Source organism: Xyrauchen texanus, chromosome 36 (genome assembly GCF_025860055.1).
Source record: "Xyrauchen texanus isolate HMW12.3.18 chromosome 36, RBS_HiC_50CHRs, whole genome shotgun sequence".
NCBI lineage: Eukaryota > Metazoa > Chordata > Actinopteri > Cypriniformes > Catostomidae > Xyrauchen > Xyrauchen texanus.
This window is the reverse complement of record NC_068311.1, coordinates 28,871,240-28,896,929: the sequence shown is the minus strand read 5'-3', so window position 1 is coordinate 28,896,929 and position 25,690 is coordinate 28,871,240. Positions and strand designations below refer to the sequence as shown.

Here is a 25,690-nt window from a genome sequence, read left to right as displayed (position 1 = left end):
TTCGAGCTTTGTGACATGGTGCATTATCCTGCTGGAAGTAGCCATCAGAGGATGGGTACATGGTGGCCATAAAGGGATGGACATGGTCAGAAACAATGCTCAGGTAGGCCGTGGCATTTAAACGATGCCCAATTGGCACTAAGGGGCCTAAAGTGTGCCAAGAAAACATTCCCCACAACATTGCCACCAGCCTGCACCACCACCACCAGCCTGCACAGTGGTAACAAGGCATGATGGATCCATGTTCTCATTCTGTTTACGCCAAATTCTGACTCTACCATCTGAATGTCTCAACAGAAATCGAGACTCATCAGACCAGGCAACATTTTTCCAGTCTTCAACTGTCCAATTTTGGTGAGCTCTTGCAAATTGTAGCCTCTTTTTCCTATTTGTAGTGGAGATGAGTGGTACCCGGTGGGGTCTTCTGCTGTTGTAGCCCATCTGCCTCAAGGTTGTGCGTGTTGTGGCTTCACAAATGCTTTGCTGCATACCTCGGTTGTAACAAGTGGTTATTTCAGGCAAAGTTGCTCTTCTATCAGCTTGAATCAGTCGGTCCATTCTCCTCTGACCTCTAGCATCAACAAGGCATTTTCGCCCACAGGACTGCCGCATACTGGATGTTTTTCCCTTTTCACACCATTCTTTGTAAACCCTAGAAATGGTTGTGCATGAAAATCCCAGTAACTGAGCAGATTGTGAAATACTCAGACCGGCCCGTCTGGCACCAACAACCATGCCACGCTCAAAATTGCTTAAATCACCTTTCTTTCCCATTCTGACATTCAGTTTGGAGTTCAGGAGATTGTCTTGACCAGGACCACACCCCTAAATGCATTGAAGCAACTGTCATGTGATTGGTTGATTAGATAATTGCATTACTGAGAAATTGAACAGGTGTTCCTAATAATCCTTTAGGTGAGTGTATATATATATATATATATATATATATATATATATATATATATATATATATATATATATATAAGACTTAAATATTGATCTGTTTCTCACCCACACCTTTCATATCACTTCTGAAGATATGGATTGAACTGCTGGATTACTTTATGTTGCCATTGTTTTTTGGAGCTTCAATGTTTTGGTCATCATTCACTTGCATAGTGTGGCCCTATAGAGCTGAGATATTCTTCAAAAAAATTTGTTTGCGTTCAGTAGAGGAAGAATGTCATACACATCTGAGATAGCATGAAGTTAAATGAGTAAATGATGAGAGCATTTTCAATTTTGGTGTAATATTTCTTTAATGTGCTTTTTATTTGGTCATTAAGTTAAAGAGTGCATCAGTAGACTAATGTCATGATCCTTCAGGGCTAAAAAAGTAATCAAAATAACATAAAAATAGCAGTATGTCAATACCTGTATGCAGTGTTGGGGAGTAACGGAATACATGTAAAGGGATTACGTATTTAAAATACAAAATATACAAAAGGTTACCGCGGAAACATAGCGCATGTGGACGCTTCATGCTATTCTCCGTGGCATCCATGCACAACTCACCATGTGCCCCACAGAGAGCCAGAACCACATTATAGCGACCATGTGGAGGTTAACCCAACTTGACTCTACCAACCCTAGCAATCGGGCCAATTGGTTGCTTAGGAAGCCTGACTGCAGTCACTCAGCACGCCCTGGATCCGACTTGGAACTCCAAGTGTCATTTGTTTAATTAAAAATGTAGTCCTTTCAGATGGAAAACCTTTATACATATAAATGATGCAATCCAAAGTGCATTTGAACAGCGGTGAAACACTTTCTTATGATGTGTTACATTCATACGAGCAGACAGAGAAGTAAGTTTGAAGAAAGTTTGGAGCAGCAGAAATAGAAATAAACCTTGTGTAAATTGTCAGATTTACGCTAAGCTAAAATACTATTTCTAGCCATTTTACATGCACAAGTTAGCAGGCACGGTCATTTTTATCATTTCTTTTTTCTAGTAAGACCATTGATATTAGGGCAAAAATCTTATTCTTGATGCTAATTTTGTTATTGTTTTCCTGTAAAAATATCTAGAAATTCTTAAAACAAGATCAATTAATTAATCTTGTTTTAGAAACAACACTGCCTAAGATATTTAGATTTTTCAGAGAATGTATTTTTAACATGTGTGTTTTGTTTTACTGTACTGGCAGTTTATATAATCCAAAAAAGTCAAACAAATCTACCAGTGCTGCAGAAGTAATCCAAAGTATTTAGAATATGTTACTGACCTTGTGTAATCTAATGGAATACGTTACAAATTACATTTTACAGCATGTATTCTGTAATCTGTAGTGGAATACATTTCAAAAGTAACCCTCCCAACCCAGCCTGTATGTGATTATTAAACTGCAAAAGGCTATGATTAAAGACAGATAAACATGGTCTGTGTGCACTTCAGAATAATCGGGTGACGCGCTGTTCTTTGCATGCGCAGAGCAAAGCATCGTGTTTTAAGCACTTTTACAGTAGTTCACGCACATTGAGAAATTAAAGTACTGCAGGTTCAAGCATTTGCACAATTCCAAGCATTACTTATTATTTGTAGTTATTATACAAATCTACAAATGCAGAATAGTACAATTTGGTGATGCAGAACATTTTAAACTATACACTACACTTTCAGTGTCAAAATAAAAGCTCCAGGTGAAGGAGAAGTAAATAAAAATAGATAAAAATATAATTATATTTAGAAATAATTTAGTAATGTGCAATATTCAACTGTGTTCTAAAAAAGGAGCAGTCTTTGTACAACTTGTTTATTCACAAGAAATATATGAAGGTATATAATACTTTTTAATAATCTACGATGTATCATAAAATATAAATTAAAACTGCATATCAATAAATTTGATTAAATCTCATTCTCCTTTGTGTACATTTAGTGAAAAACTGTGGGGAAACATGCCTTTATTATTCTTAAATAGATTATTTCTTCAGTGCCTTTGAAATATTGAATATACTTGGATGAAACGGTGGGTCCTATCTGTCACTCACTCGACATCATGAAGATGTGGTGACACTAGGGATTTGCTCTTGAGCGCCCCAATCATCTCAGAAAAGGCCAATGAGGATTGGTGAAGTTGCATGCCACTCTCCGCCCAAGACATACAGGTATAAAAGGAGATGGCGTACACCACTCATTCAGACTTTTTCTTTGGAGCCAAATGCACGCATTGTGTTCGTCCCATCACCTCATTCTACATTCTGCTGGAGTAAAGGCGCAGATCAGCGGTCTCATTCTCGCACGATCGAGTGTTGTTCTTCACCTAGGTACTTCGGCAGCTGAGTTTACAGGTGTAAAAGAGCAAATTTCCACTAAAAGAGTTTGCACAGACGGTTGGCATCTTTTTAAAGATGTCCTTTTTCCCTTTGTGCTACTGGATGCGGCTGTTATCTCTCCCCATCGGACGGCCACGGAATCTGTCACTGCGAGAATATGCTTATGAGAATGCTGCGGTCGCGGCTCTCTTCTTTCTTTGCGAAGAAGGGAGCCACCGTGGCTGCTCCCCAACCCGGTCCGTCCTGTGTTGAAGCACAGATGGCAGGGGCGGCGAGCACCATTGGCGATTTGGGAGCGGCTTTGGGAGTCTTCAGCCAGCTCAGACCCCGTGGACCTCCCATCCCCCAGCACGCTTGTTCTGACCGGTAGAGTTCACGAATGAGGCAGGCGATTTAATGTCTCGTCCGAGGCTCACGATGAGGATGAGTTATTGGTCGCAGCATCTGAGGATGGGCTGCTGCTTTTAGAAGAGGACGAGTGTACTGAGCTTCCGCTCTCTGGTAGTAGAGCTCAGGATGAAGCGGATGCTGAGTTATTTATTTATTTATTTGTTTATTTAACAGGAACAATGCAGAAAAAGTGCTACAATTTCAAGCAACTGATGCTCCACATACAGGCTTCTAGCCAAAGGCTAATTTGCCGCCCCAGTCCCTGGTTAGGCTTTTTTAACAACAATAAAACAATAATCACACATTGTCATGACAGATGCCTTGTGCAAAGGGAAGGCAGTGTTGGGGCTCTGGACGGTGCCCTACCTGCAATGGCATATCAACTGCCTAGAGTTGATGGCAGTATCTCTGGCCCTGTGGAGGCTTCAGCTGTTGATTCAGGGCAAGCATGTATTGGTCTGGACAGACAACACAGCGACTATGGCATACATAAAGTGCCGGGGTGGCATACGCTCACTTCTCATGTCGCAACTCGCCTGCCGCCTCCTCCTTTGGAGTCAGCAGATGTTGAAGTCTCTGCGAGCCTCTCACATCTCAGACAAACTCAATCGCATAGCGGATGCGCTCTTGTGACAGGTAACGCTCCATGGAGACTGGAGACTCATGTAGTCCAGTTGATTTGGGAGAGATTCGGGGAGGCGCAGGTGGACCTGTTCGCCTCCCGAGAGTCCTCTCATTGCCCCCTTTGGTACTTCCCATCTGATGCTCCCCTCAGCACAGATGCCTTGGCACACTGCTGGCCTCGGGGTCTGCGCAAGTATGCGTTTCCCACAGTGAGCCTCGTTGCACTGACATTGTGCAAAGTCAGGGAGGATGGGGAGCAAGTCCTGATGGTTTCGCCGTACTGGCCCAACCAGACTTGGTTCTCAGACCTGATGCACCTGGCAGTAGCCCCTCCCTGGCGTATTCCCCTGAGGTGGGACCTTTTCACTCAGGGGTAGGGCATGAACCGGTACCCACGGCCAGACCTCTGGAACCTCCACATCTGGCTCCTAGCTGGCCTTTCACCAGCGGTGATAGACACGAACACTCAGGCAAGAGCCCCCACCACAAGGTGGCTGTATGCTCTGTAGTGGCGTCTTTTCGTGAACTGGTGTTCTTCCCTTGGTGAAGATCCACAGAGGTGTGTTGTTGGGTTGTTCTTCTTTCAGGAGAGGCTGGAGAGACGGCTGTCTTCCTCCAACCTGAAAGTGTACATGGCTGCCATAGCAGCATATCACGATACACTGAATGGGAGACCCTCGTGGCAGCACGACCTGATCATCAGGTTCCTCAGGGGTGCGAAGAGGTTGAATCCTCCAAGACCGTGCATGATTCCCTCTTGTGATATCTCTGTGGTCCTGTCGGCCTTACAGAGAGCCCCATTTGAGCCCTTGTGGGAGGCCAAGCTCAGCACTCTGTTGCTGAAGATGGCCCTCCTGGTAGCGCTCATCTCAATCAAGAGGGTTGGGGACCTGCAGGCACAATCCGTCACCAGCGAATGCCTGGAGTTTGGGCCGGGACACTCTCAGGTGATCTTGAGACCCCGGCCTGGTTACGTGCCCAAAATTCCCACCACTCCCTTTCGGGATAAGTTGGTCAACCTGCAAGTGCTCCCTTCAGAGGAGGAAGACCCGACCTTATCGTTGATGTGTTTAGTTTGCGCCCTGCACATCTATCTGGACTGCACAGAAAGCTTTAGACACTTGGAGCAGCTCTTTGTCTGTTTTGGAGGACAGCAGAAGGGGAAGGCTGTCTCCAAACAGAGGCTGGCCCATTGGATTGTGGATGCCATATCTTTGTCTTATGAATCACAGGAACTGCAGTGCCTCTTGGGAGTTTGAGCGCACTCCACCTGAGGTATTGCATCCTCCTTGGCACTGGCAAGTGGTGCATCTCTAACAGACATATGCAGAGCAGCAGGTTGGGCTACACACAATACTTTGCAAGGTTGTACAACCTCCGCATAGAGCCGGTTTTGGCCCGAGTGTTCCTGGGTACCAACAGGTAAAGGTCAGGCAGCCATTTGGGTGTCCACAAGAGGGAAGAGCACTTCCCCAGCACTATTCTATCAGGTGCTCAGCAGGAAATTGCTTAATATGGAAATCAGGAAAGGCCACCGCCTGTAGCCTCCTCTGGTAAGTGCTCTCCTCCCACCCTTAACAGGACCAGGTAGGCGCTTACCTGATATGCTGGAAGGTCACGATGTAGTCAAGCGCTCACTTTGAGGCACGCAGCAGCTTGCCTGTGTTCACTCCACCATACCACGTAACACAGTTCAGCGCCTGTGGCGTTTAGTATAGGACCCCTAGTGTCACTACATCAACACAGCGTGGAGTGAGTGACAGAGAGGGAATGTCTTGGTTACTAATGTAACCTCCGTTCCCTGATTAAGGGAACGAGAATTTTTGTCCCTCCTGCCACAGCGCTGAACCGACCACTGACATGGCCGTGACTCTCTCTCGGCTCCTCAGCACAAATCTGAATGAGTAGCGCATGCCATCTCCTTTTATACCCATATGTCCGGGGAGGAGTGTGGCATGCACATTCCACTTGCCAATTCTCATTGGGGCTCTCAAGAGTGAATCCCTAGTGTCACTACATCGACACAACATCCCGTTCCTGCCATCAGGGAACGGAGGATACATTAGTATCCGAGGCGCTCCTCTGATAAAAAAACCTCACTTTTGATCTTGAACTGTTAATATCTTGCACTATCCATTTTATCTCGTCATATTTTCACCAAAAGTGTGCTTTAATAAAATTGTTTAATTATCGTCATGATGAGCCTTTTTTACCTCGTCTTTATTATCGTTGACGAAATAGAAAAACCCTTTGTCAACTAACGTTTTCATCAGTGATTTCATTGATGAGATTAACACTGTTTGACGAGGCATGTTGCCTGTACAGGTGGTGCGCTGACTGCTCCCTACTGCATCAAGGTGGTACATCAAGCTTAAATTGCTCAGATAGTAAGAAAATTCAGAAAAAAACCCCACATAATTTACATCCAGGTCCGAGGCATGATTATTTGTCTTAATTTGAGTTAAAGTGTTATTTTTATATAGTTAAATCAAACTAAATAAACATATTAAAATCGACAGCCCTGCTTGGATTATAACACACTAGTCACACTTTTTTGACACTTTTGGATCCTTTTTTGAGCTTTTATCCACCGGCAACGTATAGAAAAGACGGACCACGACATCCATTAAAACATCTCTTTTCGAGTGAGTGACAGATAGGACTTTTCAAAGAACTTTGTCAGTAGTTGATAGTAGTAGATGTTTGAAGATAGAGTGACAGTGATGTGAAGACATACCGAGTTCAAACTGGTCTGAGCTGTTGTCGCATGTCTGTCGGACCTCCTCACTGTCCCAGCCAAGAGGATACAGAGCACATCCTGAGCCAATGAGCAGACCTGGAGAAACAGAGAGATAGAGGAAAAAGACATCGTCACTAAGGACAATATAAACCAGGCTACTTCCATTGCTTATACTTACGGTTAGGGATATAAGAAAACTCCTAACACTTGGCATGTAACTCATCCTGCACTATTTCTGTTCCAAACATGATGATACCTCAATTAATACAGCTTGCTCAGGTGATGTGTGCTATTACCTTTCTAACTGATAAAACGTTTTTACCTGGTATATTGTAAAATTGGCAAAAACATAGACACAATCAGGGCAGGAATATCATAGAGACTTGGGGGTGGACTCTTTTTACTTGGGCCAGAAAGCAACCACCCAGAACATCCAAGTAAATAGCAATGTTGATTGATTGAAATCCTTTATTAATTCCAACAGGGGAAAGTTCTGTGTCATAGTAGCAACATGTAAAGTGCAGGTGTTATACACAATTTAACATTATCATACATATAATAATAGTAATAAAATCTATATTGTAAGTATTAATACGTTCTTTACTGTTCATACATGTAAAAAGATTTATATTTTTAGCACGTTAATTGACAAATATAAAAGTTAATAATTAATATGCCATTTTATAGAAATAATAAAATGTAGAAATACTTTGACATTACAAAATACACATTAACTACAGCAAAACCAGTGTGATACATCTTAAGCAAATTTTATCTAAATATAAAATAATATACAATTTATATTAACATCTAATGTGAGAATTACTTGTAATTTTACTAATAACTGTTAAATACAACTTGGAGATCAAAAGTTGTGTTGGGAGGGAGTTTACTTTTAAATAAATTTATATCATTAAAGATAATGTTACGTGTTGTTCAGCAGGTTCCTGCCTCCTTCTTACCCAACCTTTAACAGTTACAGAGCTGTACTTTTATGTGGCTTTAGCTGCCCGGGAGTGTTCCCAAGAAGGCGGCTGAGTTGAATGACTTATATTGAAAGGGACCTAGAAACCTTAGCAAATGCATAACAACATGTTAAAAAACAATCAGAGCACCTTAGCAAACTCATAACAATGCGCTAAAAACGAACGATGTGCACGAGTAGTCGAATACTTGAGTGTTCGTTCTGCAATAACTATTTGAAAAGTTTTGCTTTGCTGGCCATATATAAAGTGAGATGCATGTTAAATCCTGAACACACAAACTAAAACTGGCAGCTATAACAGAATGCACTTGGTGGCACTGTTGAGTGTGGACACAAGTTGATCACATTCGATAAGCAAACCGTTCTATCGGTACGTTTATATGGACACAAAAAAGCAGGTTACTGTGAAAATGTGGCTTACTGTGAGAAATCTGGGTTCCTGTTTAAATGTACTGTATAAGTGGTGTACTCTTTACTCCTGTAAATGTGCAGCTCGACAGAAAGCAGCATCCCCGTAACAACCTAATCCCCACAATGCGTCTGTAAACAACAAACATGGCATCCGAGAAAGACTATGCTAACTGAGGGACGTTCCATCATTTAAACTGGTGTTTATAAATGAGTATAGTTTACTGAGCATGCTGATATGCTTGTTTTTCTCAATAAAAACATGACATGAGATACAATATAAACATAAAAACTATAATAATTCAAGTGTTTATATTCATCCTGTACATTAATTGCTTCAGTCTACTTCATTAACGGTTTCTTTTTCTTGTTAAATGCTTTCATTCTGTACTGATATGTTTATTCGTGCTTTTGCTTTTTTAAATATAAAAAAAAAAATTATAATAAAAACAGGACATAATATAAACTTGTTTTGGATATAATTAGAAGCTTGTTTTTCTTGTAAAAATAATATTTTGCAACATCTCTTTCTCATTAATTACCTTAATTTAAATAATAGAATATTAGAATATTTGTTTTTTATGAGCTTAAATATTCGAATACCAAATTATTGATGAATGCCCATCCCCACTAAAAACCAGTCAGAGCACCTTAGCAAACGCATAGCAACACGCTACAAAGCACACAGCTAGCATATCTAGCAACGCTCTAAAAACCACTCAGAATACATTTGCAAATGCCTAGCCAGCATGCTTAAATGGTTAGTTCACACAAAAATACAAATCCTCTCGTGATTTCTCCAGATGTGTATGACTTCTTAAGCAGATGAATGAAGATTTTTAGAAGCATATTTCTGTTCTCTATGTCCAATCAATGCAAGTGAATGGGTGCCATCAGGCTGCTGTCTGTCTGATGATCCAAAAGGCATACAATACATATAAATGGACAGCAATGTGCTAAAAACCACTCCAAATACCCAAGCAAACGCAAAGCAACACAATAAAAACTACACAGAACACCTTAGAAACTGCATAGAGGAGGTTTGCATGGGCAGACACCACTTAATACAGAACATTTTATATTGTAATAACTCTACTATTGTGTAAAGAAAAAGTTTATACTGAATAGAGACTCAACAATCCTTTCTTTCTCAAGTGTCTTTAATAGCATAAAAGGCATTTTGCTTTGCCTTTGTATGGAAACCATAAAAAAATAAATGTCTAACATGGGCCAGAAAACCTCATCAATCCAAAATTGAGGTCAGTCAACATAAGAAAGCTTCTTAGTGACAAAAGATTAGCCCAAAATATTACAGCGATAAAACTAAGTTAAATCCCTAAGGGAACTAGCGGGGCGAGTCCATGTCCTGTGGTGTTGCAGGAAGATATCACTGCTCCACTGGATTTACGTGAGTCTGGGTCTTGACACAGAGCCCCCCCTGACTCTGGCAGCTCTGTCTGTGAATAGATACCGGCCCACAAGTCCTCAGCGAAGGAGCTTTTGTATCTCATTAGCCTAATCCATACCAATTTGGCCCTCGCTTGTCTATTAGTTTTCGCAGGGCTGGAGAGAGTGGGGATAGACACTTTGAGTTGCATCAATTAACCCCCATCACACCGAGTGAACTTACTGGGCTGGGCTGAGATAGTGGAGAGGAATTAATCTATACACTTATATTGTACACAGAGTCTGAGTATGGAAAGTGACGTCCTTATACAGATTGAGTCAGTAATATCTGGTCATTCAAAACAAGTGTATTTTTTGTCCTTTATTTACACTCAGTCAGGGGTTCAAAAGTCTGAAACAATATTGAAAATGTCGGATTACAAATCTAATTAAAACCTTTAACTAAACAGAAAGTTTTAGGATTTTAGGAAATATAGAAAGAAATATTATGACATAATAAAAAAGAAATATTTAAATGTATGCACTATTTCTTATTCACTCCTCAAATTAGCAAATTTGTGACATTTACACAAATTTGGCAGCTCGAGTCCATGCAGTCATTAAAGCAAAAAGGGGACAAACCAAATAATTAGAAATTCATATTAAATTTTAAAGATAAAACAGGTATATCAAAAGCAATATATATTATATCAATAACGTCTAGGTTACGCATGTAACCTCCGTTCCCTGATGGAGGGAACGAGACGTTGTGTCAGAGAAGCGACACTAGGGGGTCTCTCTTGAGCGCCGATATTCACCTCTGAACTATGAAAAAAGGCCAATGAGAGTTGGTAACCAGTATTTGCATGTCCCGCCCCCGGACATACGGGTATTTAAGCGGCGCAAATACGGGAGTTCATTCAGGATTTTTCTGAGGAGCCGGAAATGGTCCGGCCACAACAGTGGCTCAGATCAGCGACGTGGCAGGGGAGACACAACATCTCTTCCCTCCATCAGGGAACGGAGGTTACATACGTAACCTAGATGTTCCCCTTCTGTCGCTCTCTCCACGTTGTGTCAGAGAAGCGACACTAGGGGTCCACTTATAAAAGCGCCACACACTGAGCCGTGTACGTGAACTGCTGATACAGGAGCGAGCAGGTATTCTTACGTGCAGGCGACTGACCAACTGTATCAGGCTGCACGCACTCTTCCCCAATGCCCCATTTAAGCCATCAGGATTCCTTATCGTTACCCTGGAGGGGGAACAAGGTGCTGGCCGCCAACCTGGGAACGGGCCAAGCCTGGCCGGGCCTCTTTTCTCTCTATGTTTCTGCGATAGAGCAACTTAGGCCGGGGCCCTTACACGCATTGAGGGAAGGGGGTCTTAGCCCTTATTCAGGGCGGAGAAGACCCTGCGGAGGCCACGCCTACCCGGCAAGTTTAAGTGGCAAAACCATCAGAGGCCTGACTTAGGGCCTATGTGGAAAAGTCGGTGCGGTGGTGGATCCAGCCTATACAGGGGGGAACATACAGCACGGCAACCGAGGCAGCCGTGACTACCTAAGGGAAGCACGGGAGTCCACTCGCCAGAGGGGACAGAACCGTGGCGTTACACACAGGGGGAGTCCGAAGGAGGCCTTAACTGTGGAGCACCTATTCCAGTGCAAGGTAGCTTGCGGTACCCGCAGTGGCTTGGGTCGGCGAGTTCCTCCGCTGAACTGCGACCCACGAGGGCTAGGGAGGAATCAACCAGTGTCCCAAACCTGAGATCTCCTGGGAATGAAGGCGCACTGTTTCCCCTGGTTAGGGGGAAGGGCGCTAGATGCAAGCGATTCACCTGGTCAGATCGTGGGCATGCTACCAAGTTCTACGGGCTCAGTACCTGAGAGAACACGGGACGATACTGACTCAACTCGGAGATTGTAGAATCTCGCGAAAGTGTTAGGTGTTGCCCAGCCTGCTGCTCTACAAATGTCTGCTAGGGCAGTGCCCCTAGCCAGTGTCCATGAGGACGCAACACTCCTGGTGGAGTGGGCTCGGACCCGCAAAGGGGGCACGGCCTGGGTGTGATAAGCCAGGAAATGGCGTCGACAACCCAGTGGGCGAGTCTCTGCTTGGAGACAGCATTCCCTTTCTGCTGTCCCCCAAAGCAGACGAAGAGCTGCTCAGAGCGTCTAGTGCTCTGTGTGCGGTCCAGGTAGATACGTAAGGCATGTACTGGACACAGCAGTGAAAGGGCTGGATCTGCCTCCTCCCGGGGCAGCGCTTGCAGGTTCACTACCTGATCCCTGAAGGGTGTGGTAGGAACCTTGGGCACATAGCCCGGTCGCGGTCTTAGGATCACGAAAGTGTCTGCCAGACCGAACTCCAGGCAAGCGTCGCTAACAGAGAACGCATGCAGGTCCCCGACCCTCTTGATGGAAGCGAGCGCGATCAGCAGGGCGGTCTTGAGAGAGAGGGCCCTGAGTCCAACTGAGTCAAGCGGCTTGAAGGGGGGTCTCTGGGGTCCCGTAAGGACGACCGAGAGATCCCAGGAGGGGAACAGGTTAGGCCGGGAGGGAGCTATCCTCCGGGCACCTTTTAGGAACATGACGATTAAGTCGTGCTTACCAAGAGACTTTCCGTCTTTCCGTCCACCAGTCCGCGAACAGACGCCACTTTAGGGCTTAAAGATGCCTGGTAGAGGGGGCTCTGGCTTGATTGATTACATCTACGAAGGCAGATGGTAGACCAGCTAGATCTTCCGCATCCCGTCCAGGGGCCAGACATGGAGGTTCCAGAGGTCTGGGTGCGGGTTCCAGAGCGTGCCCCGTCCCTGAGAAAGAAGGTCCTTCCTCAGGGTAATTCGCCAGGGAGGGGCTGTCGTGAGGAGTGTGAGGTCCGAAAACCAAGTCCGGGTGGGCCAGTAGGGGGCTACCAGAATGACTTGCTCCTCGTCCTCCCTGACCTTGCATAGCACCTGTGCAATAAGGCTCACTGGGGGAAATGCGTACTTGCGCAGCCCCGTTGGCCAGCTGTGTGCCAGCGCATCTGCCCTGAGGGGAGCCTCTGTCCGGGCATACCAGAGCGGGCAGTGGGAGGTTTCTTGGGAGGCAAACAGGTCTACCTGGGCCTTGCCGAACTGGTCCCAAATCAGCTGGACCGACTGGGGGTGGAGTCTCCACTCTCCGCCGGGCAAGCTTTGTCTTGACAGCGCGTCCGCCATCACATTGAGGTTGCCGGGGATGTGAGTGGCGAGCAGTGACTCCAGTCGCTGCTGACTCCATAGGAGGAGACGACGGGCGAGCTGTGACATGTGGAGGGAGCGTACTCCGCCTTGGCGGTTTATGTAGGCTACGACCGTGGTGCTGTCTGTCCTGACTAAGACGTGTTTGTGCCGAATTAACGGAAGAAACTTCTGCAGGGCCAGACAAACAGCCAGCAGCTCTAGGCAGTTGATGTGCCAGTGCAGCGGGCCTCGGTTCCACCGGCCTGCGGCTGCGTGCCCGTTGCACACAGCGCCCCAACCCAATTTGGAGGCGTCGGTCGTGACCAGAACACGTCGGAACACCTGCTACAAGAAAGCAAAGGTCTGTCCAGGGTTTGAAGGTCTGGCGGCAGGCAGAGGTAACTTTACGTCAGCGTGTCGCGGCGCCATGCTCGTCTCGGGACTCGAGTCCGAGCCAGTGCTGAAGTGGTCTCATATGCATCAACCCCAGTGGCGCCGCCGCGGAGGATGCCATATGCCCCAGGAACTGTTGGAAACGTTTTAGCGGGACCACGGCCTGGCTTGAAGGAAGCGAGCATTTCAGACTGACTGAGCACGCTCGTTGGAGAGACGTGCTGTCATTGAGACTGAGTCTAACTCCAGACCGAGAAAAGAGATGCTCTGGACCGGGGAGAGCTTGCTCTTTTCCCAGTTGACCTGAAGCCCCAAACGGCTGAGCTGCCTGAGCACCTGGTCTCTGTGTGCTCATAGTAACTCTCGAGAGTGAGCCAGTATGAGCCAGTCGTCGAGGTAATTGAGTATGCATATGCCGGCTACTCGGAGCGGGGCAAGAGCTGCCTCTGCGACTTTCGTGAAGACGTGAGGGGACAGAGACAGGCCGAAGGGGAGGACTTTGTACTGATATGCCTGGCCGTCGAACGCGAACCGTAGGAAGGGTCGATGTCGAGGGCAAATTGAGACGTGGAAGTACGCGTCCTTCAGGTCTACCGCTGCGAACCAATCTAGATGCCGGACGCCAGATAGAATTTGTTTCTGGGTGAGCATTTTGAACGGGAGTTTGGACACGGTCCGATTGAAAACTCGCAGGTCCAAGATCGGTCGTAAGCCGCCGCCTTTCTTGGGTACAACAAAGTAAGGGCTGTAGAAACCCTTCTTCGCTTCGGTTGGAGGGACAGGCTCTATCGCGTCCTTTAATAGAAGGGAGGCGATTTCTTCACGCAGGGAATGGGCATGTTGGCCGCTTACTGCGGAAAAATGTACGCCCACGAAGGGGGCGGAGACCTGGCAAACTAAATTGCGTAAACGAAGTCGAATGGTCCGGTGCAGCCAGCGTGACGGGTTGGGCAGTGAAAGCCACGCCTCTAAACTCCGTGCTAGGGGCACCAAAGGGACGGGTTTTTGGACATACCCGGCGGGCTTCGCGAGCGGTGCGGAACAGGTAACGTGGCGCCGGGAGGCAACGTGGCGCCCCGAGGCTCTGGTGCTGAGAATAAACTCAAAGCACTTACCTTGCTCACGCGACCCGCAGGGGTGGGTTCGTGACTGAGGAGGAGGTCTGATGCTGGCGCCCTCTGGACTCGCTCTGAACCGGCCGGCCGGGAACAGTCGTGGGGCTGAAGGCGGGACGCCACGTTCCATGGAGCCGGGACTGTTGAGGCCTGAAAGCAGAGTGCCGTGAGAACGGCATTTGCGGGCCATATGCCCCAGAGACAAAGGAAATAGCTCTTTTATTGAGAATTTGGGTACTGCAGCCCCCGTTAAGGGGTGCGGCAAATGAGTGTGCTGGGGCGCTGGTGGTCCGAGGGGGCGTACCCGGTGGAGCTGCACCCGCAGCCATCCCCAAATCGCCTCCATCGCCAGCCGCATTGTCCTCAATCCCGTGGGAAGGAGCAATACGGGGCGGCTGGAGTGGCTTGCTCACGGTTGTAAGCAAGCCGTGACCGCAACGTTGTCATGGTCATGTTCTCGCAGTGAGAACATGAACCATCCACAAACACAGCCTCGGTGTGATCGCTACCCAGACACACGAGACAGCGCCTGTGGCCATCGGAAGCGGAGAGCACTCTACCGCATCCAGAAACAACACAGGGGCGGAAGGGCATCTTTATAAAGACGCGTCCTTAAAAGGACGTTCAACGCCGCTGTGTTTTGCTCATTTAGAGGAAATTACTCTTTTAAATAAAATCACTCTTTTAGGAAAAAAAACTCGTGAGAGTTTTTAAATCTGCACTGTCGATGCGCCCAGGGGCAGGAATGCACAGCCGTGCAAACAGGAGAAAGCCACTGTTGTGCGCCGTGGAATCCAACAGTTATGCAGCAGAGGGATGACAGGAACTCGGTGTGTAGTATGCAGCAGTTGCCATCGGCTCCGAAGAAATTTTCTGAATGAACTCCCGTATTTGCGCCGCTTAAATACCCGTATGTCCGGGGGCGGGACATGCAAATACTGGTTGCCAAATCTCATTGGCCTTTTTTCATAGTTCAGAGGTGAATATCGGCACTCAAGAGAGACCCCTAGTGTCGCTTCTCTGACACAACGTGGAGAGAGCGACAGAAGGGGAACAATAGTTATTTGGATTATTACAAAATTATCTTTAAAATAATGTGTTCTGAAAAAGGGACCTTTCTTTTTTTGCTGAGTGTTAGGTTAGCTTTTATGTTTAGATTAGCAATAAAGTATTGTACATATTCAAAGATAATTTGACTAGTATATTTTGATAAATAAACTCTTCCCATGATTTTAAAAGATCTTGCTTCAAAGCACACACATTCCTAAATATGTGTGTGATATTTTCAATAAGCCATGAGTATAACATTACTCCAATAAGTGAATGAATCATAATTCCCTTATTAAAGTTAATTCCTTACAATATACATTGTGAGCGGATACAACGAGACGTTGTATTACAATTTTAATGGTGGAGAATAATCTAATTATTTGTCATTTATCTTTCTTGTTGTATAATGGTTGTATAATGGTTGTCGAACGTGACTAATTCCATTATAAATTTCCCTACATAATAATGACATAGAATATGGACAGTTTAATTTAATTCCTAACACACATAGCCTACTGTTCCTACACCACCGAGAACACTTTAGCACATGCATACACCACACTAACCACTCAGTACACCTTAGCACATGCATAGCACCGCACTAAAAACCACTCAGAACACCTTAGCACATGCATAGCAATGCGCTAAAACAACTCAGAACACCTTAGCACAGGGGTCCCCAAACTTTTTTCTATGAGGGCCACATCATTTTTCCTTTCTATAATGGAGGGCCGTAGTCTAACAGAAAATGGCATGGGCCGGAGTGATTTATTGTGGAGATTTTATTATGATTTTAAATGGATTTACAGTATTATGCCTCCTAATGCTAGATTAATTTATTATTTATGCACCATACATATCAAGTGACATATAGCCTATTAAAAGAGCATTATTACTATCGTAATGACATTTTTTCATACTCATTGCTATTGAAATCAAATTATTTACTTACTCATGCTTATTAGGCTAATCAGTGTGAACTATGGGCTTGTTTCTGGCTGGTGAGAAGTCCAATGTCAGGTTCCATTCCTGTCACAGCCAGTCTCAAAGACTGATGCAAATGTTCATCAGTGAGTCTTGATCTCATCGGATTTTTCATCAGTTTCATGCGTGAAAAGGTTTGCTCACAGATATACGTGCTGCCAAAAAAGTGTGGACATCTTCATTGCATTCCTTCTGATGTTTGGGTAGGTCTCGTTAGGGAGGGCAGTATAGAATTCAATGAGACTGTTGGGCTTAAACGCGTCTTTCAGAACATCACAGTTCTGTAACTCAGCCAACTCAAACTGATAAGAAGGCAGGGCTTCGTCAATGTCAGCAGCAAAAGGGTTCTGAAAAAGGCAGATTTCTTTAGCGTGGACATGTAGCTCACGGAATCGCACATCAAACTCCGCCTTCAGCATTTCCAGCGCTTCCACTGACTTTTCAGCTGGGAATGGGACCACTGGTTTCTCAGCTGAGAGGCTTTGGGTAACAGGGAGATGGGTGAAGTCTTGCTTTTGCACTTGTCCCACAAGCAGTGCTAGTTTCACCTCAAATGCTTTTATGTGGGAATACATGTCACATATTAGTTTCCCTTGCCTTGGAGCTGCACGCTGAGGCCATTCAACATTTCTGTCACATCTGTTAAAAAGGCGAGGTCCCATTTCCATTTTGTGTCGATCAGTTCTGGGCCAGTTTTGCCCTTTGTCAGAAGAAAAACATTGATTTCGGGTAGCAGCTCGTAAAAACGCCTCAAAACTCTGCCCCGGCTTAACCATCGGACATCTCCGTGAGAAGACTCTAGCTCGGACAGAAAGACTTGGAACTGCCTGTGTTTAAGTCCGTTTGCTCTGATGAAGTTTATACATGACACCACCACTTTCATAATTGATTCCCACTTAAGAACTTTGCAGCACAGTGCTTGCTGGTGAATTAGGCAGTGTACTTGTAAAGGGGGCATGAGACCTCTTTCCTCCATTTCTCTATTCATGCGTCCTATCAGTCCCCTTGACGCGCCAACCATACTAGGAGCTCCGTCAGTCGTGATGCTGGCCAGCTTAGACCAGTCTAGATCCAACTCTTCTATCGTTTTGCACACTTTCCAAAAATATCCTCCCCTGTCGTAGTACCTTTGAGACTTTTTATGGCTGCCAGCTCCTCGGACACTTCAAAGTTTGAGCTAACTCCGCGAAGAAAAATGAGCAGCTGTGTTGTGTCCTGCACGTCATTAATTTCAACCAGCGCTAATGCAAAAAAATCTAATTCTTTCACTTTTTCCTTCAGCTGGGCATATACATTATACCCCATTTCTTCAATTCGTCTGATGATTGTACTTGCGGACAGACTCACCGCATTTAAGACGTCTTTCTTATCGGGGCACACCTCCTCCGCAACAGCATTCATACATTTCTTTACGAACTCACATCACTGAATGGCCTACCGCAGGTTGCAATCAGTTTAGCTACCTGAAAGCTAGCTCGAATGGATGACTGGCTCAACTGGGTTTGCCGTACAAACGTATTTTGCTGAGCAGATAGTCCACTTTTTAGCTTCGACACTTTGTCTGCTCTCATTTGGCCTTGTAAACTCGCATACTTGTCTCTGTGGCGGGTTTCATAGTGTCGGCACGAGATTGTATTCTTTGAACACGGAGACTGTTTCTTGACAGATGAGGCAAACAGCCATTTCTTTGCATTGAACAAAAAAATAATCACTTGTCCACTTTTGGTTAAATACCCTGCATTCTGAATCAACTTTTCTCTTTCCCAACCGTTTGGCCATTTTGTTGTCACTTTAAATTTTCTTGTTGGATCGCGTGCACCGCTCGATCACGATGGAACGTTAATCCGGGTGAATCTAACAAATAATTTGGCTACTTTAATAATTATAACTAAGGGAAATTTTATTTTGAAAGCCAATATGTATTATCAAATACAAATATGATATGATTAAAACATATTTAAAATTAAATTGTAAAAATATTTCTCTGCATGGCATTGTTCAGAGGGCCGGTCCAAATGTGGGGGCGGGCCGTATTCGGCCCGCGGGCTGTAGTTTGGGGACCCCTGCCTTAGCACATGCATAGCACCGCACTAAAAACCACTCAGAACACCTTAGCACATGCATAGCACCGCACTAAAAACCACTCAGAACACCTTAGCACATGCATAGCAATGCGCTAAAAAACACTCGGAACACCTTAGCACATGCATAGCAATGCGCTAAAAAACACTCGGAACACCTTATCACATGCATAGCACCACTCAAAAAAAACCCTCAGAACACCTTAGCATAGGCCTATGCATAGCACCATAGAACACCATAGCACATACATAGTAATGCACTAAAAATACTCAGAACAACTTAGCACATGCATAGCAATGATCTAAAAACCACTGAGAACTCCTTAGCACATGCATAGCAATGCGCAAAAAAACACCCAGAACACCTTAGAACATGGAGAGCACCGCGCTAAAAACCACTCAGAACACATATATATTAATGCACTAAAAACACTCGGAACACCTTAGCAAAGCACTAAATAACACTCAGCACAACTTAGCAAAGGCATAGCTAGCAATGCGCTAAAAACCACCCAGAACACCTTAGCTTATGTGTAGCAACGAGATAAAAAATACTCTGAACACCTAAGCACATGCTTAGCAACGTGCTAAAAACCATTCAGAACACCTTAGCTTAGCACATGCATAGCAACGTGCAAAAACCACTCAGAACACCTTAGTAAACACATAGCTAGCAACAAGCTAAAACCCACTTAGAACACCTTAGAAAACCATAGCGACAACTCTTTTGCAAAAAGTGCTTCTAAAGAGATGAGTCACATAGATTACTTTTATTCGCCATTGTGGCATGGGGGTGTGGTCATGTGTCTGTCTGCGGGAGAGGGAAAGCGGTAAGGCTCGTCACCTGGGCTGTAATTACTCCAAGACCTGTGTCTCATTATAGTGATGGTGGAGGGAGACCTGATAAGGCACGCCAGAGTGTCAGAGTGGGAGAGAGAGAGTGGCAAAGGACCTGCTCTCTGAAGGACTGGCAGCGATATACAGAGACTGCATTTTATAGTTCCCTGTTTGAGTTGGCCATTGAGAGCCGTTTTTGGCTTTTGGCCGTTTTTCAGCTGTCTCCTGATTCCTCCATTCTTAGTTCTTGCACAGCCGTTATGTGATTTTTGGAGCTTCAAAGTTCTGGCAACTATTCATTTGCATTGTACGGACACACAAAGCTGAGATATTCTCCTAAAATCATTTTTTTTAAATGGAAAAGGAACACATGGAATCGAATGAACCATTAAACAAACGCAAACACGCAGATAATCAAATTCCCCTTTCTGCTCATTTTTAATACAGACAATGAGATTGTCTAAAAGAGAGGCAATCATAAAAGCCCTCTAAATAATTTACATTAAGATATCATCACAATGTGCAGATTTACATTTGCAGGCGTGAATTATAAATGCGTCTCATTAATGGTAATGTTTTTTCAGAGCATGCTCTAAATTCAACTCTTTCAAGCCCTCAAAAAATGCATAATTGTGCATCTTAGTTACTAAGATAACAAACCGCTTCTTTTGAAGTACAAATTTAATGTCAAGAAGAGCTACATACAGTATAGCTCATCATGCCTAGATGTTGACCTGAATGCAGGCCTTTTTAGTCTAAATCACTGAAAATTATTAATGGTGTTTGCTAAGGCAGAGACAACTAGTAAGCCATTCATTTAAATTTTCTCAAAAACTGTAATCACTGAGTTTCTGTGGCACAATGAAAATGGCTGCGTTTATTGTCACGACCCACTTAGACACACCCCAACAGCATTACTCAACCAATGGCATGAGTTGGGGTTAGACTATTTCTTTGTTTGACCAAAGGCAGACAGGGGGCGTATTCAGAAATCTGTTTTGAAAACTTTGATTTTAGCCATTCGGTTTGGTGGTGCTTGTTGCGCAGAAATTACATACTTGGAAATGACAAATAAACTTGGGTGTTTAACTCATCCTTATGGCCATGAATGATACCTCAACCGTGCGGCTTGTTGAGAGGTATGATAAAACTATTTTAAGTGATTAAGTGAGACGAAAACATCTCAAAGAATTACAATGAAGGAGGGAACCATGCCATATCAGGGGCAACACACTCTTTTAGGGTAGTAGCTTTTTGACTTCAGCCAGCCATACCATCAGTAGCAACTACCCAGAACACCCATGAACCACCTAGCAATGTCCTAACACCATGCTAAATACTACTCAGAACACCTTAGCATCTGCATAACAACCACAGCATCATGTCAGCAAGTTTTGCATAAACAAGCACAACTCACGTCATGTTTTTTCAGTAAACGTACAAATATAAAATATAAATACACATTCAATACATTTACATAACCAATCTTTCCCAAACAACTGCTAGTTATATAAGGTACTAAGCATGCTCAAATTTAATGTGCTACTATGCATAAACAGAAGATTTAAGTCACATTTTCTTCATCAAGTTCTTTATACATGTATCCACCATGCCAAATCATCAAAAAAGACCAAATGCTGAAGATGCAGCCAAACAGCTTCTAGTCTTCCCGTTTAGTCCCTCAAAACTTTCAGTGCCTCTGAAATCTGTCTTTGGGAAGTTTGCGTTTATATAATCTTCTGTTGCTCGCTGCAGCAGAGACATGAATGTGTTTGCCAGCAGCCCAGCCCTGTTGTGACGCTAATGTATTCCTGCTGAATATTAAATGAAATCATGAATTCACTTTCAAGTCGTCAGTAAAGTCGAGACATAAAAAGGCATGTATCAGCTTGAAATGCCCCACAGCACTGAGAAGTAAAAACAAAAGGGGTACAGCCTCCTCCATCCTAAAAAATTTAAGTAATGCAGGATGAGGCAGTTTTTTCATCTTCATCAATCATAAAGTGGATACAGTCCTCACTGTACCACTAAGAGACATATAACACCAAATATTATTCATTAAACTGCATTTCTGTTATCTTTTCTTCTTGTAGTTGAGGGCATTTTTGATTATTCATTTAGGGGTTCCTTCTGTCCCCTAGGATATAGCTTTAACATATAATTATATTTATATAAAATACATTAAAATATCTTTAAACTTTTTTGTGTCTCATTAATTGCTCACTTATTTTACTTTACTCACATACTTATAAATGTTACATTTTCTTTATTTTGGACTTGGACCCCTACCCAGACTTTTCAGTTTCATAAAAATTATCCAGTCAGTCATGAAACTTTACATGTCACAAGCTGATAGGTCCTCTGTCATGTAATCTGTAATCAATTTACATACTCACTCTTTGTCTAACGTTTAAATTGTCTGCAGGTAAGCTTTTTTCACTGCAGCACACTACAAGATTTTTCTCTTGGAAACCCTCCTCCACCCCAGCAGCACATGTCTACATCTTGAATTGACAGGGAAATTTGTAGATCAGAAATGTAATTCATTCTCAGTTTTTTGTTTTTACATTATCTGAGAATGTCTTAATTGGGTGTCATTACTAAATAGGTTATTTTTAGAGAATGTTACTTAAAAAAAAAATCTTTCTCTTTTGTCTAAATTAAGAGTTCATATATTAACTGTATTATCAAGTCTAAGATTATCCAACCCTATAAAATAAGTGAAAGATGTCATTACTGTCACAGGTCATTACCATCGCACAACATCAAAAATCCACACCAAAACATATTTGTTATATATATGATGTTACCTATCGTCCAGTAGAGAAAGCAAGGTTCTCTTGTATCTTTTATTTTGAATTACTGCCCTTGTTTTCTCTTTCCCTTGTTGATTTGTCCCAGGTGTCTTGTTACAAGTCTTGTAAATCTTGTAAGTTTTTTTGTATGTAATCTCCTCATATTCTCTGTGCCTTTGTCAGTTATCCTTTGTAGGCTGCCTCTGCAGACTGCCAAGATTACAATCTTATATCAAAATCCACTTGAAATTTTATCAAAGCCATGATCATATATTTATTTAAGGACATGTGATAAATGTTTTAATATGGATGAAACAGTTTCAAAGTAGTCAAAAGTGCCTCTTTCTACTCTGAGCAGAAAATACAAAACTTCTGAAATGTTTTCCAAAAAATACAGTCGAAGAATGACCTAAAAAGTTTAAAAAAAATCTAGTTATTATGATGCCGATACGCTCTGTCCATTCACTTGGGACAAATAAAAATAATTATATTCAACAGAGAGTATAGAACAACAAAACTCCATTCTATTTCTCTGCTGCAGAATGACAAGGAGAAATGCAGAAAGCATATTCTATTGATCATCAGACCAAAGCGGTGCTACTGTCTTTTATCTTCTCAATTTCTTGTCTTTGTTCGCACACTTGATTTGCTGAAGAATTCAGTCAGGAATATTCTTCCATCGTGGAAATGTTAATAAGGCACATTACTTATTGATTCAAATGGGAACGTGTAACAAATAATGATGTTGTTCCTGTACATACTTTCCACGAAGGAGTTGGAGGTGCGGGAACACGACTAATCATCTCAAGATTTAAGACAAGAAGCTATTGCCTCAAGGAGAAAAGGATGTGATGATGTAACTAAAATGGCAACAGCATGTTTTAACAAAGTGCAAGGTGACATGTTTACAGTAATTTGTCTATCCACACTGACAGTGAAAATGTGCCTGGCCAAACACATTTACTTATTTGATATTTAATATAAAGTTATTTGGTGTGAAATATTGGAACAATGAGATTTTACTGTGGGCAGAGTTACCTAGTGCAACCCCACAGAAACAGAAAGTAATCGATGAACAAAATGTCCACTCACTGAGGCCACATCCACACTATTTTGTTTTAGTTTGAAAATGCAGATTTTTCTCTACGTTTTGCACTTCTGTCCACACTGAGACGGTGGTTTTGACAGTGAAAATCTAGCTTTTCGAAAACACTCTCTTAAGTGCGACTTGTGTTTCCCAATCAATGGGCGTTTTCAAATCGGAATGGGTGTTTTTCAACTGCTTTACCTGATTTCCTACACTGAGAACCCCTACTTTTATTGGGTGGATGAGAAACCCCCATCCTGGTTTGGAAACTCCCACTGATTACTACATTGCATTTGCTTACTTTCATTGGATTGTTGAGAAATGCTCATCACGGTTTGAAAATGCCCACAGATTGGGAAACCCCCATTATTGTTCCACAGAGACCTATACTTCTCCCCAGTGGATACATTTGAAATGCCTTCTTCACGTTGTAGTGTGGACAGAGAAAACAGAGATATATTAAAACAATGACGTATTTGTTGTCATGTGACGCAGTCATGTGATCCATTCAACTCAAAATAATCAAGATAGCAGCCTATGTTGTATAGCTTTGATAGCTTTGTAAAGATAAATGTTACCTTGTACAACCTTTACATTGCATTCCTTTACGATTGCATTTCAGACCGACAATTTTTAGCTAGTGCTTTAAGGGGATTTAAGAGTTTTCATACGTTTAAGCATGGATGAGCAACTTTTGGATAATGTTTGAAAACAGCAGCGTTGAAGGAGATTGTTTTCAAACGTATCTGGATTCATTTGGATTTAGCCTGAAGAAATAGCCTTTAAAGTTTGTTCTTTTATTGTGTCACACAACCAAAATGCAGCATTATGCAATATATTAACAACTTTTTGCTGGGTTTAAAGTCAAGTCAACTTTTAAGTTGCCAAGCAGTAGCATCAACAGGACATTTAATCAAAATCTTAATAACCTATAGAAACAGCCCATGCCTACCCCGTGCATTCCATCACTTTTCTATGTTCATTTGATTGCATTTAATTAAGGGCTGTTTCTGAAGTTTAATCCCATCCTCCACACTTCCTATGTGGGTTATTGAAAGATGGGTGAGATGGGTAGAGGAGGGACAGGGGGTGGGTGGAGATTACCAAAAATGGAAACAGCAACTTTATTGATGTGCCAAGAAACCACAGGGATCTGGAGGAGCTCACAGAAGCTCTTGTTCATGAGCCTCCGAAGTTGTCCTCCAAAAACTGGGCTATGATTCTTGATGTTACTGTTTGGCATATTGTCTTTCTGAAACAGCAAGCTTCGTGGCCTCTTTATGTTTATTTTCGACTTTATTTTCGACACAAACAAAACCCATGCGATTGGATTGACGATTCACCTCACGTCAATGTCCCAGATGTGCATGTAATTATTTGCTTGAGGTGAAAAGCACCGCATTTTAAACCCCCGTAAATGTGCCATAATGAATTCCATCTATTTTCGAGAGGTTTTGAAAAGCAACAAGAGGTGCGTAAATTTTTCAGAAGCACCCTTGTAATGGGAATTAATTTATAGGTCTCCATTTCACAAACCGATGTCCCTGATGGCAGTGGTGGGAGATTTCTGATGCACTTGTTAATTTTTCTCTTGAAGTGATCCATTTATTCCTACTGACATGATATTGTGCAAGAATGTCTTTGTAATTTTACAGAAATGTGTATGCATTAATACAGAATATATATGAATAAATAAGCAAAACAAATAAAGCATTTTATGTAAACACAGCATATTCAGCACAGGATTTGGCTTTCTGACCAAATCTGATGGTGGTGTAGTGGGCTAAAGCACATAACTGTTAATCAGAAGGTTGCTGGTTCGAGCCCCACTGCCACCACCATTGTGTCCTTGAGCAAGCTACTTAACTCCAGGTTGCTACAGGGGGATTGTCCCTGTAATAAGTGCACTGTAAGTCGCTTTGGATAAAAGTGTCAGTGAAATGCATAAATGTAAATGTAAATTTGATTAAAAGATGCTCATATGCCTGGCTTACTGTATACACCCATGTGTCTTGGGTCGATACAAATTTTTCCTCTGCTTTTGCAGAGATTTCCCAAATCCATAACAAACTCTCACCTTCTATTAAGATCAGACATCTGCATTTGAGAAAACATCAATCACTGGAAGTGTAAAACCAGTCCGTTACAGTCTGCCATTAGTGTCGTCCATTAAAGAGGCATTCAATATCCACATGTGAATGGCTTTTAATGAGCCTGCAGCTAATGCCTGCACACACTCTATAATTATCTCTCTAAGTGCCATTCATTCACTCACTGGCCTGAGAGCTGCTCTACCTCTTACATCCCTACAGGTAATTAAAGATT

General features: G+C 43.2%; 1 protein-coding gene across 1 annotated transcript in view; it reads right to left on the bottom strand.

The window, feature by feature from the left end:
* LOC127630056 (LHFPL tetraspan subfamily member 6 protein-like) overlaps window positions 1–25,690 on the bottom strand; it is a 129,575-nt gene that overhangs the window by 8,346 nt on the left and 95,539 nt on the right. Inside the window, exon 3 of the mRNA XM_052107462.1 lies at window positions 7,031–7,129. Coding sequence (XP_051963422.1) covers window positions 7,031–7,129 — 99 coding nt within the window. The remainder of the gene's footprint in view (window positions 1–7,030; window positions 7,130–25,690) is intronic.